The 16,302-nt window shown below is 53.8% G+C and overlaps 7 protein-coding genes across 7 annotated transcripts; 4 read left to right on the plus strand and 3 right to left on the minus strand.

Moving 5' to 3' along the window:
- Positions 1-703: 703 nt before the first annotated feature.
- Positions 704-3,053, plus strand: J7T55_011573 (rec8 protein; the record flags this gene model as incomplete). Its single annotated transcript, XM_053135962.1, has 4 exons — positions 704-722; positions 784-820; positions 878-1,165; positions 1,241-3,053. 4 exons carry the CDS (start codon positions 704-706, stop codon positions 3,051-3,053), a joined length of 2,157 nt encoding a protein of 718 aa, XP_052999379.1.
- A 690-nt stretch (positions 3,054-3,743) lies between these two features.
- Positions 3,744-5,526, minus strand: J7T55_011574 (rab protein geranylgeranyltransferase component a; the record flags this gene model as incomplete). Its single annotated transcript, XM_053135974.1, has 3 exons — positions 3,744-4,093; positions 4,275-5,368; positions 5,453-5,526. 3 exons carry the CDS (start codon positions 5,524-5,526, stop codon positions 3,744-3,746), a joined length of 1,518 nt encoding a protein of 505 aa, XP_052999380.1.
- A 667-nt stretch (positions 5,527-6,193) lies between these two features.
- J7T55_011575 (rab proteins geranylgeranyltransferase component a) lies at positions 6,194-7,390 on the plus strand (the record flags this gene model as incomplete). Its single annotated transcript, XM_053135985.1, has 1 exon — positions 6,194-7,390. The coding sequence occupies one exon, from the start codon at positions 6,194-6,196 to the stop codon at positions 7,388-7,390; it is 1,197 nt and encodes a 398-aa protein (XP_052999381.1).
- Positions 7,391-7,785: 395 nt separating this feature from the next.
- On the minus strand, positions 7,786-9,393 carry J7T55_011576 (methyltransferase domain-containing protein; the record flags this gene model as incomplete). The annotated part of the gene is made up of 8 exons (XM_053135996.1): positions 7,786-7,837; positions 7,918-8,431; positions 8,511-8,621; positions 8,696-8,731; positions 8,795-8,878; positions 8,949-8,974; positions 9,105-9,200; positions 9,254-9,393. The coding sequence occupies 8 exons, from the start codon at positions 9,391-9,393 to the stop codon at positions 7,786-7,788; spliced, it is 1,059 nt and encodes a 352-aa protein (XP_052999382.1).
- A 405-nt stretch (positions 9,394-9,798) lies between these two features.
- On the plus strand, positions 9,799-10,893 carry J7T55_011577 (nad dependent epimerase dehydratase; the record flags this gene model as incomplete). The annotated part of the gene is made up of 4 exons (XM_053136007.1): positions 9,799-9,921; positions 10,043-10,078; positions 10,155-10,551; positions 10,628-10,893. The coding sequence occupies 4 exons, from the start codon at positions 9,799-9,801 to the stop codon at positions 10,891-10,893; spliced, it is 822 nt and encodes a 273-aa protein (XP_052999383.1).
- A 235-nt stretch (positions 10,894-11,128) lies between these two features.
- On the minus strand, positions 11,129-12,187 carry J7T55_011578 (exoribonuclease; the record flags this gene model as incomplete). The annotated part of the gene is made up of 1 exon (XM_053136018.1): positions 11,129-12,187. One exon carries the CDS (start codon positions 12,185-12,187, stop codon positions 11,129-11,131), a length of 1,059 nt encoding a protein of 352 aa, XP_052999384.1.
- An 883-nt stretch (positions 12,188-13,070) lies between these two features.
- Positions 13,071-13,567, plus strand: J7T55_011579 (uncharacterized protein; the record flags this gene model as incomplete). Its single annotated transcript, XM_053136029.1, has 3 exons — positions 13,071-13,206; positions 13,268-13,377; positions 13,439-13,567. The coding sequence occupies 3 exons, from the start codon at positions 13,071-13,073 to the stop codon at positions 13,565-13,567; spliced, it is 375 nt and encodes a 124-aa protein (XP_052999385.1).
- Positions 13,568-16,302: the final 2,735 nt, after the last annotated feature.

Here is a 16,302-nt window from a genome sequence, read left to right on the forward strand (position 1 = left end):
CGCTAAGCGTACCGACTGTGTGACATGCAATTCAATTACTACCGGGTTTCAAATACTCAAGACCGACACACGTTTACAGACAATGATGTCGTTGAGGCATTAGAAGTAGCTATGGGTTCACGGAGATACCAAGATGCACAAGAGTGTACAGCCTCGATGGGCATCCTCGAATTTGATAAGATTAGCGTGTACAGTTGTCGTAGCTCATTAAGAAACATAAAACGTTTCCACTCTAAATATCACTTCTAGAGAGGTGGCTGACTTCAAAAGTTTTCATGGATGAGAGGAAGGGAGATATGACAGCTGCCTGTCAAGTATTTCAAGCACTGAGCAGCCACTTGGGCAGCACCTTCCAGCTCGCCCTGCTTCCATTGCCCGGGTTGTAGAATCAGACAGGCACCAGTCAATTTTTCATCTGATATCACCCGCAACTTTCGACAGCTGCAGTGAAGCTTGGAGCCCTCGCGTATCCTCGACTCTACCCATGTCTCCACATTCCATTCGACAGTCTCTCATTTGTATTTTCTTCCAGCCGTCTGTCTCTAGTCATCGCATTTTCTGACCTCGAGGAAAGTCAGGTTTTGGCCCTGATTAAGCCATCTCACGTGCCTGAGTAGGGGAACCAAAGGAGAGGGTCTCACCATCAAGTTCGACATTCTGCAATATCGCTCACGCGTTATGGACGCGTGCGACGGTCCCGAGGATGTTTTACTCCCACGAGAGTAAGTCGCGTCTTTGACTGTGCCAAATGCTGCCCAGTGCGTCACTAAAGCCCGCCTTCAGTTCTCGCGAGCCCTCAGTATGGCGTCGCGACGGTCTGGTAAGCTCTCACGTACCCTACCATCGTCATCATCAGCAACTGACATCAAGACCACAGGCTGGTTGCCAATCTCGGCGTCTATACCACCAACCGCAAACTCAACCGCAAGGCCATAGAGAGTGTCAACGTCCCCCAAGCATGCGACACCATCGAAAAGCCGCCCGGCGCGCCCATCGCCTTGCGGCTGCAGGGGAGCCTCCTTTATGGCGTGTCTGGAGTGTACCTCAAGAAGCACAACTACCTCCTGGAAGATGCTGAGAAGGTATGGACTCACATGCGTGCCTTCTATCGTTCTCTCCAGCAGTCCACCTCGAATGGGATAGACCTCAAGGCGGGAAAGGCCAAGTGAGTGACGACAGACAGAGACGGCTGGGACAGGAACCGCACCTCCTTGCTTGCTTGCTCGCTAACATCAGACAGGCGATCTCAGTTGATTCTTGTTGACGACCCCAACTTCGTTCCGAGTTTCGACCTGCCTCCCCTTGACTTTGACGAGAACGGCGACTTGCTCTTTCCGGGATTGGACTTCAGCCAGCGTACCAAACTCTCCTCGCAGCTTTCTCCGATCGATCGAGGCAGCGGTTCTGTTGTGTCTCCGGCCGCCGCCCCTTTCATCAACCTCAACATTCGCCACTCATCAAGCCAGGAAAGCTTAGGTGTTCCTTCACCTTTCGGTGGCAGACAGCAAAAGCCAAACGACCTCGATATCGAAATGGCGTTCGGAGAGGAAGAGGTGCTGCCGTTTGCAGACTTTGGTCTCACCATCGATGCGGATGGAAATCTTGTCGAGCAGCCCGAGCCGGAGCTGCCTCTCCATCCACAATCTGGAGCAGTCCTGGGCGGCGAAGCTGAGCAGAAAGATGGTAGCGCACTTGCGCTTCTTGAAGACGAAGCCATGTTCATTCCCGGCGATGAAGATCAGATTATCCTTGGTGACGACCCCTTTGCCGAAGAGGCAGTTGTCCCAGCTCAACAAAATGCACAAAATGCTCAACAAGACGAAGTGCCCCTTCCTTCTGAGGAACTAATCAGCTCTGACGAGCCCCAACCTCCTCAGCAGCGAAAAACGCGCACAATCAAGCGCCTCGGCCCCGATGTTGCGACCCATGTCGGCCGAGAAGAATTCAAGAGTTGGTCAGAGAACTATGTCGCTCGTGTGGAGGAGGCTCGCAACGTTCATCACCAGGTCACAGCAGCTCAGGCAAAGAAGAACGCGTACAATTTCACATTTGGTATGGGTGTAATGGGCGTGGGCGTCCTTAACAATATTCCTGAGCTGAATCACCCGCTCGCACAGTTCTTTGCAGGTGACGAGCTCAAGGCCATTGTCATGGGTGACGTCGAGGTGCAAATCGAGGAGGAAGATGAAGAACAGGCTCGATCGCGTCGTCGTCGATCTGCCTCAAACGCCTTCGAGGAGGAAGAGAATGTGTTCAATGAGCGCCGAGTCCGCGCACGCCTAGATGAAGGTGAAGTCGAAGAGCAGGATCCTCAGCTTGGCCGCAATGAGCAGGAGCAAGATGGTCAAACCATCGATGACCCGATGATGATATTTGGCGATGACCTGCCTGAGATAGGCCGTGAGCACCACGGATCCGCCATGTCTGACCACCGCCGCTCATCCAACGCGCCCTGGAACCGCCCTTCTTCAGTCATTCCTTCCTCGACCCGAAGCCAGAAGGGCCGTGAGGCAGGCATAATCGCCGTTGAGGGCAGCCCACTTGTCGGCCGAGGCAGCATTCTCCCCAACGACCCCAGGCTCAATGATGGTAATATGCCGTCTTTCGGCTACGATGGCCTGAATCCTCATCTCAATGACGGCGCAAACGAACTCAGCTCCCTCAGTGAATTCGGCGCAGCTGCCGGCGTCAGTACGCAAGAGGCCAACACGAGCCAGTTCATGCGGAACGCTCTCGACCGCGAGGGTCGCAACTTTCTCAACTTCGTGGAGCGTGTTGCTGGCGAGCGTGGCGATCGGGATGAGATGGAAGAGAACGGCCGCTGGGTTGAGTTTGACAGCCTCTTCGAGGAGCAAGACAAGACGAAGGCGGTTGTTGCGCAGGCTTTCCTGCACATCTTGACGCTTGCAACCAAGGGCCAGATCAAGGTGAAGCAAGAGGGCATCAAGGAGAAGATTGCCTACGGTGAGATCCGCGTTGGAGTCACTGATCCGTCCGTGGAGCAGCCAAAGGACGCACCCGAGGAGATGGTGGGTGTGGAGGTCGAGGGATGATTTGTTGCAGCGTCATGACGATCGCGGATTGACATTCCACAAGTCTACATGTTCACTGGAAGGTGACCAGTCCATGGTCCGACAAGCACTCTTCGAATACCCTTTCGGTTGATATGAAAGAGACGCACACGGGTTCTGTATTCGGATCCCAGTATCAATATGCTTTCCCAAGTGGAGGGGCACGATAGCCACGGACCTGTCGACGGCGATAGGCTCGGGTTAAGGCTTTGGTATTTACGGGTGTGCTTGTAAAAGTATTTCGTTGCATTTTTTGGCACCGTTCGGGCTGGATTGACACTCAATATTTGGATGGACAGGCGTCAGCAGGGGATTTGAAGTCATTCTTGCCTTGGACCGGCACGTCAGGAAGAGTAATTGGGTCCTCCTCAAGACTCTCCCCACGATTTGGTGATGCACGCCTATCTCGTCTACTGAGAAATATTGGGCAAAGAGTAGTGGATGGCATACCGCTTTGGGAGTCCGGCTTCTAGGTACTGAATCAAATCAGCACCGTGATTAGTGTGAAGTAATGGCAACAAAGGATCGCAGTTAAAGCAAGATAAGAAAGAAAAAAAAGACAGGGCAAAAGTCAAGGATGAATCAACATGGCTTCTCATTACAACGCGTATCTTCATGCCGTCGTGGACTACCACTATCAAAACAAGACGAGAATGCTTAATGCTTCTGGCATCATTCGTAGTCGTCGTCGTCGCCAGCTCCCTCTCTATCTGCAAATTTCAAATACTCCGCCAGAGCCTCCTCTGACACTTCGCCTCCCATGGCTTTTATCCAAGCCTGGTGGACGGGCTCCAACCTGGAGTCTTCTAGTGTGAGAGAGACGGGCGACGGCGGGAAATCGACGATGCTCTGCTCTCCTGATAGAGAGTTGCTAGTGCTTGATTGTTGCTCGTAGTATAGCTCATATAGCACTTGCGGCTGAGAAGAGCCCTCAGGGCTGAGGGCAGCGAGCAGTGAGTCTACACTGACGTCCAGTAGAGATTTGGACTCTGGAGTGTGCATTGTACTGAGATAGAGGATGCCTTTTGTTTCGCCAATGTTAGCAAACTCGATCACTTCAAGCGAGTTGATAATATTGAATGTGGGTGTGGTCATCAGAAGTAAGAGTTTCTTAACTTCATAGCTGTTGCTCAGGCAATGTAGATAAGGATTGTATAATTTTCATCATGAAGGTAAGGAGTGGAGATGTGCGAGGTCACTTACTTTGTCCAGCTGGGCATTCGCCCGTGTCACTCGAATGCGCAATGGCGTAAATCGGATACGTCGACTCGACCCCATCACTGGTCTTCACCGATCCGGGCGCCAGAGCAATGACTGCTACTGCAGGTGTCGGAGCTCCTTCCATTGTTGCCTCGAATAGTGAAGTAAGGGGCGAGCCGATGATGGCAACCAGCTTGCTGACCTTGGTACTATCGCCAGCAGGAACATCTTGAGGCCCCCGAAAGAGCATCTTTGTCTTGACGACCGTGCCCTCCGAGAGCTCTAGCTCAACTTCTTCTGCGCCAACGGCCGTGAGCTCCTTGATGCCTGTGCCAAGCATGTACACACTGCCACCCACTGCACCAGCCCGGCACCCCACCTGCGCGATCTCAGACCCTCCACCCCACTTGGGGTAGACGGCAGCAAAGCCAGGCCCAAACAGACCCATTGACGTCAGGTGCCGGTGTATCGTCGCCAACCCGTCCTTGGTACTGATGCGCCCATCGAGCGACAGCGTCAGGGTTGTGATATATGTTCGCAAGCCCTCATCCAAGCCCATCTTCTCCGACAAGAGTTCAGCCAGTGGCCTATCGGCATAGTCCTGCCATTGTGGGAGCGACGCCTCCTCTTCGTATGACAAGACGAGCTTCAGAAACTTCATGAGCTGTCGCTTCACCCGAGCGGAGAGGTCTGTGGAAGAGAACACATCCTCGCGCGTGGACGGTATCCGTGCTAGCGTCGGCGTTCCGTCCGGCTCGGAGGATGGCTTGAATATGAAGAAGGACCCGACTGCCAGAAACTCCAGTTGACGGTAGCATCGGGAGGAGACCAGTTGGGAGAGGAGTTTGGAGTTGGCATGAACGATCTGGGGTGCAAGGGAGAGAGCGTAGGCGCGCGGGAAGGAGAGTTTGACGCCCGAGTCGGGGACTTGCTCTGGCCTTGTTACGGCGGCAGAGGTGAAGACCGAGGACGAAGGTGCTCTGGCAATCTCTGAGGCCCAAGCATCGGCTTCCTGGAGGCTGAATGCCGCTTCTGGTCCCCCATAGTACTCATTGGGGTCTATGTGGAGGATCTTCTTGTCTGATCGGGAGAGGGCTCTTCATGGGGTTGAAGAACTAGGTTAGTTAGATGGGCTTCCTGGTGTTTTTGCAGGACGATGGATGTGATAGGGAACGGCTCACAATGCCAGGAGCGACTGCTGCAGGCCTGTGCCGCAGATGATCACATCCCAGGTCGTCTCACTCAGCGACTCCATGATGGCTGCGGTACAGTCACGGTGATGGTTGAGGAGGAAAATTGCGGGAATGAAGCTGTCGTTGAAAAAGCGCGAACAAATTCAGCTCCAGGCAGCGGGGATCCGAGCTCTGCCGGAGCGCCTAATTTTCCGCGGCAGGCGCCCCACCACTGGGCGATCTACCTTATCATTTCATGGGTGTGAATTCTGGCGCTGCGTCTCTCCTCTCTTCTCTTTTTTCGACATCCGCCCAGCGAGGTACAGTTGCCTACTATTGCGATAGACAGCATTTTGTCCTTAAAAGTTTCCTTTCACTAGGCAGCTTCATGCTGGGCGGTAGACCGAAAATCCACCTGTATCTACTGCTCTTGATTCTCAACGTGACAGAGCGGTTCGAAAGGTTCGCGAGACATTCAATTCATTTTCCATTCGTACATTATCATCCAACTGCACAACTCTCCTCAGGACTAGGCCTTGATCATAAGCCAAACCTCGTCTGCAAATATTCTTAACTCATTTGTCTTCATATCTGTGTGCCTGAATTAGAGTGACTGTCGTCCTGGAATTGGACGCGGTGATTGCCGTCAAGGTCTGGTGTGTTTTCCTTGCCCACCACAACAAGGTCACCATCACCTGGCGTAGGTGCAACACTTGCCAAAGGCCCCCCCACATGTCCTATCGCGGAATCATGGATAGAAAGATGAATGGCCTCGGCGGAAGATCCGTCTTGAGTGCGGCCTTGATTTGCCTACCCGCAGCTTTCATCTTGCAGCGCCATCTCTTCCCAACGAAGACAAGCAAAATCATCGAGTCACCCAAGCAAACGGCCCTCTCCTCCCTCTCATCAAAGGAGCTCTCATCCCTACCCTACCCTCCCGATGCCCTCCCAGGAAGTCGTGACGTGCCGACTCCTTACGGCAATGTTCATGTCTTCGAATTCGGTCCGTCGACCGGCGAGAGAGTCCTGTTCCTCCATGGCTTGTCGACGCCATGTGTTTCAGCTTCCAACACCGCGGTCGCTCTCGCTGCCAAAGGCTATCGAGTGATGCTCTTTGACCTCTTCGGCCGTGGTTGGTCGGACACGCCAGACCCTGAGGAGTTCGATTACGACGAGAGACTCTTCGCTAGCCAGATCATGATGGTTCTGGCGAGCTCAGAGGTCAGCTGGACGGGCTCGGCTTTGGCAGGAGGAAATGGTGGTTTCCACATCATCGGTTACTCTCTTGGTGGAGGCCTGGCTGTAAACTTTGCAAGCTGGTTTCCGCACCTGGCCCGGTCACTGGTCTTGGTCGCCCCGTCTGGACTGCTCAAGCGGAGCGATATCAGCTGGCGCACGCGACTGCTCTACTCGAGGTCCTGGCTGGCGGAAAAGCTGCTTCACTACTTCTATAGGCGCCGACTCGAGCCCAAGTATATCGCCATAGAGGAGGGCAGTGATAGTGACATTAAGAAGACTGGTGACCCCTTTGACGACGCGGTCATATTGCTAGCCCGGCCCGACATCACGGCGGCATCGATCATGTCATGGCATCTGCTTCACCATGAGGGCTTCGTATCGGCCATCATAAGCACTTTACGTTACGCTCCTATTTACGAGCGGTATGAGGAATGGAGCAGGTTGGGCTCGATGCTATCTGCAAGAAGGAAGGATCTTCGTCTACCAGGTCTGATCGGTGGGAAGGTGCTGCTAGTCTTCGGTTCCTCGGATGAGATCACGCGGAAAGAAAAGATCTTGCCAGATGCGGAAGACATTCTTAGTAGTGATGCTTTGCGGGTAGAAGTACTTGACGCTGGACATGAGGTTGGCATCACCAAAGGTGCTGAAGTGGCGGAGGTTGCAAACAAGTTCTGGATAGAGTCTGTGCAGCACAAAGCTAGCACATAAATATAAGACAACAGCATCAAACCTTAAAACCAAGCAGCAAGTGGGAAGTAGCTCAACTGACAGAGAGACGTATCCTGGGGACTGTGTACTTGAAAGTCTTTAGAGGATGCCCAGGACACAGGAACTAGTGACGGAGGTTCTATGTTCGATCCATAGCTTCCCTAGTTGCATGTGGTCTTCTTCTTTTGGCCTTGTGATTATATCTCTTGATCCTCGAATCACTAGCCCGCACTTGTTCTCCAACAGACTATCCGGGTGCTCCCTACGTCTTTGGAGCTTCCCTCTTGTCTCAGTCCAGTCAATCTATTTGCTTTGGTTCAAATCAATCATGCTCAATCATGCTAGCATCCCACATTCGAGGTCATTCCACAGCATATGATCCCGATGACTGGTCATTAAGTGCCAGCAACCTCCCCTTCGTATGGTTTTCTGCCGTATACGATGTACCTGTTATGGAATCTAGTTAGTTCCAGTATTGAGGTAAATCTCTTCCATTTCACATTGGTCTGTCTGTTATGTCCACTTACATCGGCATGTACCAGCGGATCTCCGGATTTTGGACGTCCTGCTTGACCTGCTCAGTCAGCTCATCCATCTCAGGGGGAGACAACTCCCTGGCGGCACCTAGAAGTTTCTTGAAGCTGTCGATGGCGCCCATTAAAAATGTGTTCGCCAGGTAGGCGCCCATTAGTTTCGCCTTGCTTTCATCAGACCAGGGCCCACCGGGAACGCGAATCACTTGCTCGTGGACGTCGACGAAACCGGTCTCCGCAAGCTGCTGCTTGTACAGTCGCGCTTTGGTCAGATCGCGGCCTGCGTTTGCTGCGCCAGCAGCTACCATCTGACACCACCGCCCGATCGCGGTACCCTCGAGGGCATCGTCGTTGGGCACGCCGTGCAGATGGAAGCAGCCCTCCTGGAACTCGATCCAGCCTCCGGCTGTCAGGGCGTCGAAGGACCTTCGCATCACTGTTGTGACATCGTTGAAACATGCTGTCATGCCTCGCAGGTGGACGTAGTCGAGCTTATGGGGTAATAACCCTAATCTCTACGGGATCAGCCATTCGCCCTGGCTGCACACCTTGATTGAGGAAGAGTCTTGTCCAGAAAGCTGACGTACAGTCCTGCAGCTCAGAGTTCTCCATCACGAATTGACAATTTGGCATCCAGGACAACGGCTGGATCAAGCTGAGATCTGTCCCAGTGACTTGACATGTTGGGTTTTCCTCAGCTATGGAGAGAAAGCTTTTCAGCTGGACTGATCGCATACTCACTCAATTACAAACCGGTATCGAAGAAGCATACCAAATTGTAGCGCCCAGATACCCGTTCCTGTCCCGACTGTAAGAACTCAAAGTCAGCAAATCATCTGCAACAGTCACAATAGTAGGGATGACAACTCACTGTCAAGTGCGTGCTCAGGTTCCCGTATTGGAGCTGCGGCAAGCTTGTCATCAAGCATAAGCCGATACAGGGCGTGAGAAAAGTCTGAGTGCAATATCAGCTCGCCAAGTACAATGAATTGGACTGTGAAATGTGTTCCTAGGTTGCAGCCTACCAAGTCGATGTTGCTCCGCCTTTGGGCTTCCACATCAGTCTTGTGTCGAGCCTCTCGGTGCAAGTAAATAAAAGGGATACGTACACGATCATTCGGAAGCATGTATTCTGCAGCATTGTTAGATGCAGCTATGCAAGTATACAATACATAGACTACGCTTCAGTCTCCTCACCGCCAGGCTGGTAGCCTTGATATGTTCGGCCATCCTCTCCAACACAGGAGTACATATCGACAATCGTGCCGTCTCCGCTTCTGCCAGTACACATTAGACAGGCTGTGGAGCCAGCGGAAGCATATCCACATACATTGTCTCGGTTTCCGTACGATCATCTGATAGGGCTTTAGAGTCGCCTTGGGAAGGGACTCGCGGTGAACCGCCTGCGCTCGTTTGGTCACCCGCGGAATGGGGTGATCTTGAGGATGCTGGACTGTGTTGCTGAGACATCGTGAACCGTCTCCTGTGCTAAAAACCTACACAAGCCTTTCCCTTTCTCTCTCCCCAGCTCTTCTGAGGGCGAGAACAAGAGTCTTAGAGCAACTTGCAGCTTGAGGACCATGCCACGTCATTAGGCGAGCAGTCTAGCTCGGTTGGTGTTGCCGGAAACGGAAACACGGCCCAACCAACTGCAGAAATCCTGCCAGCATTCCAGTGTCCTGTGCGCACAGGGCTGCTTGTTTACAAACGTGGTGTGATCGACAAGACTATCTCTGAAGCCAGCGCTCTTTGTGGGCAGGATTTCGGGAGGAAGCCGCACACTCACCTCCAACTGCGCGTGTGTTTTTTGGACATCACACTATCACAATTTATTTCTTTTCGTAGTCTGGTGAGGTCAACCAAAAAGACTACACGATGGGAGGCGTTCCATCCAAGCCCGGTGGGCCCTCGAGGCCGCTCGAGGTCATTGGAGCTGGATTCTCACGAACAGGAACGATGTCGATGCAACTCGCCTTAGAGGAACTCCTCAATGGCCCCGTTAGTAAGACTCTTCAAATCATTCCTGTCATACTGCCCTTCTCTCTGAGAGATCAGAACAACACTAACTCATTCCATTGTCCTACATGATCTAAACACTGCTGACTGTCTCTGATTTAAGTGCATGGCGCTACTCACATATTGTTCCGCGAAGACGGTGAGCTGAACCCTTTATCGTCATCCTTGAAAGAAGTCTCACCATTCCCCACAGGGAACTTGCCCATAGCATACAGACAGAGCTGACGTGCCCTGCCTGGACCGCAGCCTTCGGGAGGAACTGGACTCGAGTCTACGAGGCGCGAGAGGCCGGAGATAAACCTAGGACGCTAAAGCTGCTGCGCGAGCTGGTCGGCGGGTTCGCGGGCATCACAGATCTTCCCGGCATCGACTTCGTCCCGGAGCTGCTCGAGCTGTACCCGGACGCCAAGGTGGTGCTCGTCACGCGCGACCCGGAAAGGTGGTGGGAGAGCTTCGGCAAAGTGCTGAACATGGCTCAGCTGCGCTTCCTATCCATACTGGCAGCGCCGATGCCTGGGCTGCGATGGTTTCCCGGCACCGTGATGCACTGGCACAAGGGTGCTTCGAAGCTCATGGAGGAGAAGAAGGGCCGCGGGACACCTCTTGGACCAGGTGAGTTGGTTTGATCTGGAAGTAGTGCGTGTCACACAGTCTGAACTGGTATGGCTCGGCTGACACCTGCCCTCAGAGCTCATAGAGCTGCACAATGATATGGTCAAGTCGGTTGTGCCACCTAAGCAACTGCTGGTGATGGACATGGGGGAAGGCTGGGAGCCACTCAGTCGGTTCCTGGGCAAGAAGACCCCCGAGAAGCCGTTCCCTCGCGTCAACGACGCCGAGGCTGCTGAGTCGGTCGCCAACGGCATAATGGCGAAGTGTCTACTCGCGTGGGCAGGAATATTCACAGCTGGAGGTATAAGTGTCTACGCTGCAAGGTGTTTGATAAAACGGTAGTTGAGAAAAAATGGCAAGGGCAAGGAAGGAGGCTCACGTACCACGAAAAGCCTGCGCTGTAGTTTTTGAATAGATACAAACATCCCTTCAATTGGGTATCATTATCAAGGAATCATCATAAGTGGTCATCTCTTGTCCCTGAGACTTTCCTTGGTCATCCTGATCCACCTCCGGATCCAAGAGCTATGCAATGTGAAGCCTTCCTCTACTCCTCTACTCCTTCTCTAGCGTACCTTTAAGCTAGCGCCTTTTGGATGTCCTCCCATCTACTCTCTGCCATCACAGCAATCTCACGTATTTCTTTGGGCCCCAGCACCCTTCCACCACTCTTCGATATCCCTCGTATCCTCGTCTCACCACTTGTGCGATCTACCACAACAGTAATGCTCTCCTCACACAAGCTCTCCTCCAGACGGTCTGGATCTACCAACACAAAAGACTTGCTCTGGCCAGCGACCTCCGTCTCCCTCTCATTAAGCACGCCAGCCGTGCATGCAACTGGCAGCCCGCGAACGCTCAGGGGCCTGGTCTCTGACCGCGAGCAGAGCACCATCTCCCTGTCCGGGTCCCACCAAGCCCGCGGCAACTTCGTGTCCCTCAGAGCCGCGAGTATGGCGATCCAGGCCGCGTCAAAGGGGTTGCCGTCGAATGAAATGAACAGCACGTCGATGTACAGCGTCCAGTAAGCCTTGATCTCGGGCTCCTGCAGCTCTGTCTCCTCGCCGTCCACGCCCTCCATCTTGTCGTACTCGTCAGCGTCCAAGTTGGGCGGCGTATACCACACCCTCAGGTCCTCCGCGTCCAGCAGCTCCGAGCTGTGCAGCAGCGAGTACACGCGCGTGCTTAGGGTCTGTGCCAGCGTCGTGGGCGGCACGCCGGGGAGGAACTGCGGCGCGCAGCCTGTGGCCAGCTCGATGTTGGGCACGAGCAGGTCGTAGTCCCGCAGCTCCCGTGCGCCCTCCTCCTTGACCTCGGCCTCCTTGTCTTCCACCGTCTCCAGCTCTGCTTTGCTCTTGGGTTTCCGCCATTGTGGGATGCTTGTGGACGGTAGCAGCTCTCCCCGCACGCCGCAAATGACGCTTGTGTCTCCGATTCGCACCATGGCGCTGCCATGTGCGTGAGATAATGACGAAGCATTTATGTTGAGTGGTCGGGCTTGGTGCGGGTCGCGGCCGTTTGTTCGTGTTGGCTTGGCCGAGGCAGCATGGCTGGGTGGTTGGAGGTTTGCGAGGAGAAATGGGTGAGGGGAGAGTTTGGCGAAGGTCTGGGGCGTGAAGGTAGTCGACGAGGTCATCTTGAGTCAATTGAGACCTCGATGGCCTTGGGGATCAAGTCTTCGTGTGTGTGCTGCTGCTATTCGGGGTGAGGTCGTTGACGGGGCGCGGACTACGCGAGCCACACACCGTGGTTGGACTCTCAAGGGACGAATTTTCGTCCTCAGCCTTAGCGGGGCAGCCAACAGCCTGGCCAATGGTGAATTAGCGGGTATGCAGAGGCCTGAAGCTACCCCGCGGTGCCCTGACAGCTATCTGGGAGATCGATCGTCAGGGCTCCCTGGTGCAGCACTGCAAGTGACGTCTTCAACGGGCAGAGCCTCATGTTGCCTCTTAGCTTCCTTTAGATGCTCGATCTATCTTTTGTGCTGATGCTGAAGCACAACAGCCTCCCGCAGATCAACCTTTTGTGTACCAATCCTCTCACCTGAACAGCTGTGTTGACATCCTATGGAAGTTCATGGACTCTTTGAGAAAGTCGAGCTCTACCAGACAGACAGATGATCGCAGCCTGTGCCCCGCGCGCATCGTCGATAGCAGAATGGCCACCATACCTAGATATGACGTAGAGCTCCAGTCTTTTTATATTCGGTCCTGCAGCCCAACCCTACGTACTGGACAGCAGTGGCATAGATGATCCTCGATGACGGAAAGTTGGAGGGCAAGGCAGGCTGTTTGTCAAATTTTCAATAGCAATATGACGTAGATGGCCAGATGTCGGATGGGCGGCCAGCTATATCAATGAGCAGACTGGCGAAGAAATCGTAGGCTTTTACTTGCTCTCACCATCCATCAATACTTGAAGATACAGACTCTTTGCAGACAAATTCTTAGAAAACCTGACATACTACAATCTTCTTTTTTTTTTCAATTCAAATCTTGAAATCAACCAACACATCCACCATGACTGGCACTTCGTCTGTAGGCCCCATCAGCGTCAACGGCGCTGGTGACCAGCGCAACGTCAAGAACTCGGAGCTTGAGCATGGCGAGCGCTTCGAGGAGGGCAAGGTCAACTCTCACCAGACCGATGACCCCAGTAAGTCTCACTCCCTAGCTGATCTCATTTGAGAACACCGGTATGCTGACCCAGGCCATAGAGGACCAACGATCCATCGCCAACCGTTTGGCCGCCGAGGAGAAGAAAGAGCATGAGGGGGAAAGCGATGATAAGGAGACTGCGCTGTCCAAGAAGGACCCAACACTTCCAGTACGTTGAAACCACGGACACATTCTAGACCCAAAACACTTGACTCACATCGTTATGTTAGGCCAAGGCCCACGGCAATGAGCCTTCCAAGGGTGCCAAGATTGATGCAGAGCTTCGGGCTGAGGAGGAAGAGACTCTCAAGAACAAGAAGGCAGGAAAGACCGACAGTATGCCCGGCAAGAAGAACTAAGCTCAGTCAAAGTGCGTCGGCGTTGAAACTTTCGTGACCCAACCACGTCTGAAGGACAGCTGTGGAAACACTAGACGACACGGAGCATATTTGTGAATTAGGATTCTCCCGGTTGAGCAATGGCGTTTACAGGCATAGATTCGACATGAGCTGTGCGGAGATGAATTGATATTTTTTTTTTTTGAAATCATTGGAATAAAATCTACTAAAGTCCAAGTGAGAACTACTCGTGATGAACTGAATAAACGCGGAACGACAGGCAATAGCCTTGACCTGCTGAGCACCAAAACTCTAGGTCGACCGCAGCCCAGGCCAGTTGAATCTTGGTCGATCGCCATCGACAATCTATCGACAAGATCGTACGTGAATTTTCCAGACCAGGCTACACCATTCGCACAATCGGGACTACCTATTGGTTCCGACGTCAGCAAACAAATCTCATCCAAGCACATCGAGCTGAAACAAGAGAGTGACGATCAGGAAGCCGGTGGCGTGTTCAGAATATGTAAGAAATGACTATCACTTGACCGCAAGATATAGCACAGCAGGCGAGCTGGCCATCAGGCGGAATCAATCGCAAATTACTCTCATCATAAAGGTACAGTCGCCTGATCGTCGAGGAAAAGAATGAAGTAAAAGGGGAAATAGTCTTACCGATGCGCGCTTGATGCCAATATGATTGAAACCTCTGCCGCCCTGTCTCACTCTTCGCGCCCAGGCACGAGAGGCTGAGAACTAACTGATCAAGAGGCTTCCTTGTTGTTGTTGCCGTTGTGGTCGTTGTTGATGTTGGAGGAAGGGCGTTGAATTTCGCACAGCAGAGATTTTTGAACGCGCTCGCTTAAGGCCTTTTGCTTTTTTTGGGTCTCAGTGCGTGCACGGGCCACACGGGCTGGGACCAATAGGAGCGAGGGGAACCCTGACCGACCCGGCTCCACTCCGAGTCTCTCGACGTCCGGGTGTTTACCGCCTTTAGGAGGGCCAGGGAAGGCCTCGGCGCCGGCCTCTCGAGCCACTTTCATCGGCAGCCTGCTGAGTCGCTCGGCCCGCCCTTGGGGGTTTTTCAATTGCCTGCGGACCACCCGAATACGAACCCTTCACGTCCACCACCCGCCCAATTCCCGCGGCTTCGTCTGGAGGCCTGGAACTTGACCACGTCCAGTGGGTGGAGAGCGCAGATAAGAGGAGAGGGGACGGCAGCACGCAATCAGACGGCTTCCGAGGAAATCCGATGTTTTGTTGCTGCTGCTTGACGCTATGTCCTCTCACATCTGCCGATCCATTGCGTTCAGCTGATCGAAAGCTGACCGCGTGGGCTCCAGGATTATCAGATGGGGACCCGCAGGCCTTCGGTGATTGCAACATGGGTGAGCGATACGAGCGGGCATGGCAGCTTGGAGAGGAGGATCCTCGTTTCGGTTGGCCTGTGGGATTTTTCGGCAGCTGCTTAGGCTGGTCCGTGAGAGAACAGGCAGCAGGGCAGCAGGGGCATTTCCAGCTGAGGGTTGGTGGAAGAAGAAGGGACGATGAAGCGGTGGAAGGAGACACAATTAAGCCGGGGCAGCAAAGCCAAGTGATGTTGATGATGATGGGCCCAGCTAGCTGCATTGTCAGACCCAATAGTATGTGCCTCGTCGTGTGCACACCGGAAGCACGGCGCTGCCAGGACTCCCATTCCGGAACAACACTAAGCTCCTTCAAACATCGTGGGCCTTCACTATCATCATCCGACGGGTTCAAGATCTCCTCAAGCAATGTGAGCAAGGGCTAGTCTTTCCCAAGATGGCTGGGCTCTGGTCAGTGTAGCATGGCATGGCGAAAAAACGTGAGCTCATGGGTACCAATAAAGGCGATGATTCGCCAGTGGGTGCTGCGCGGTATCTGGCGCGATACTACCTGATCCTCCTGGGCTGCTTGACGCTTGCGCAGATGGGAGTCTGGCCTGGGGGGTAAATTAGTGAGTCACTGGCCATTTGGCATCGTCCCAGGCCGCCGCCGTTGAGAGCGCCTGCAACTTGCGGTGTGTAAACGGTAAACGGTGAGATATAGTGGCCTGCCGCCCCTCTCCATCTTTTTGACCCCCGGCTGCATGCCCAACTCCCGGACGCGCGCCAAGGGGGACAGATAGAAAGAACCCTTCCGGAACCGACCAGGGACGGGAGCCAGCAGCCAACAACAGCAGCCTGCCTACCGGCGTGGCGCCGGGGAAGGGGAGAGGGGGTTGGGAGGCAACGCGACTAGTGCCCAAGATCGGTTTCTATCCATTGCTTATACGGGGGCGGCACGGCACAGAGCCGTTTCTTCCAGAAGCACGGGAGATGGTCAACGTCAAAGCCCCATGCCGAACCAGGAGAGCCCTGGCGAGGCGGATCGAGCCGCAAGTCACCTGTCAAAAAAAGGTTGACAGAGTCATGTGTAACCAGGCCAACACAACAGAGTCCCATTTTGGCCAGAAGAAGCAAGCTACAAGAAATCCCCATGTGCCGTGTCTGAGGCTCCTCGATAGGGCTGGGGCGCCCTTGAGTCCCCAAAGGGCAGACAGAGGGTGGCAAAATATATCCTGGGTGGTAAACTTCCTCCGGGCTCGGTCGAACCCCTTGCTTGCTAACTGCCTTGAGCCTGTTGCACAGCATACGTAAGGTTGCTTGTGTGGCTTTTATTACCCGGTTGGTGGATTGTGTTCATGTGCTCGATCTTGGCTCTCGTTGATTCCGGACCTGTGTGGACTGAGAATG

Source organism: Diaporthe amygdali (genome assembly GCF_026229845.1).
Source record: "Diaporthe amygdali strain CAA958 chromosome Unknown NODE_2_length_3802984_cov_64_841326, whole genome shotgun sequence".
In the NCBI taxonomy this organism is placed as follows: domain Eukaryota; kingdom Fungi; phylum Ascomycota; class Sordariomycetes; order Diaporthales; family Diaporthaceae; genus Diaporthe; species Diaporthe amygdali.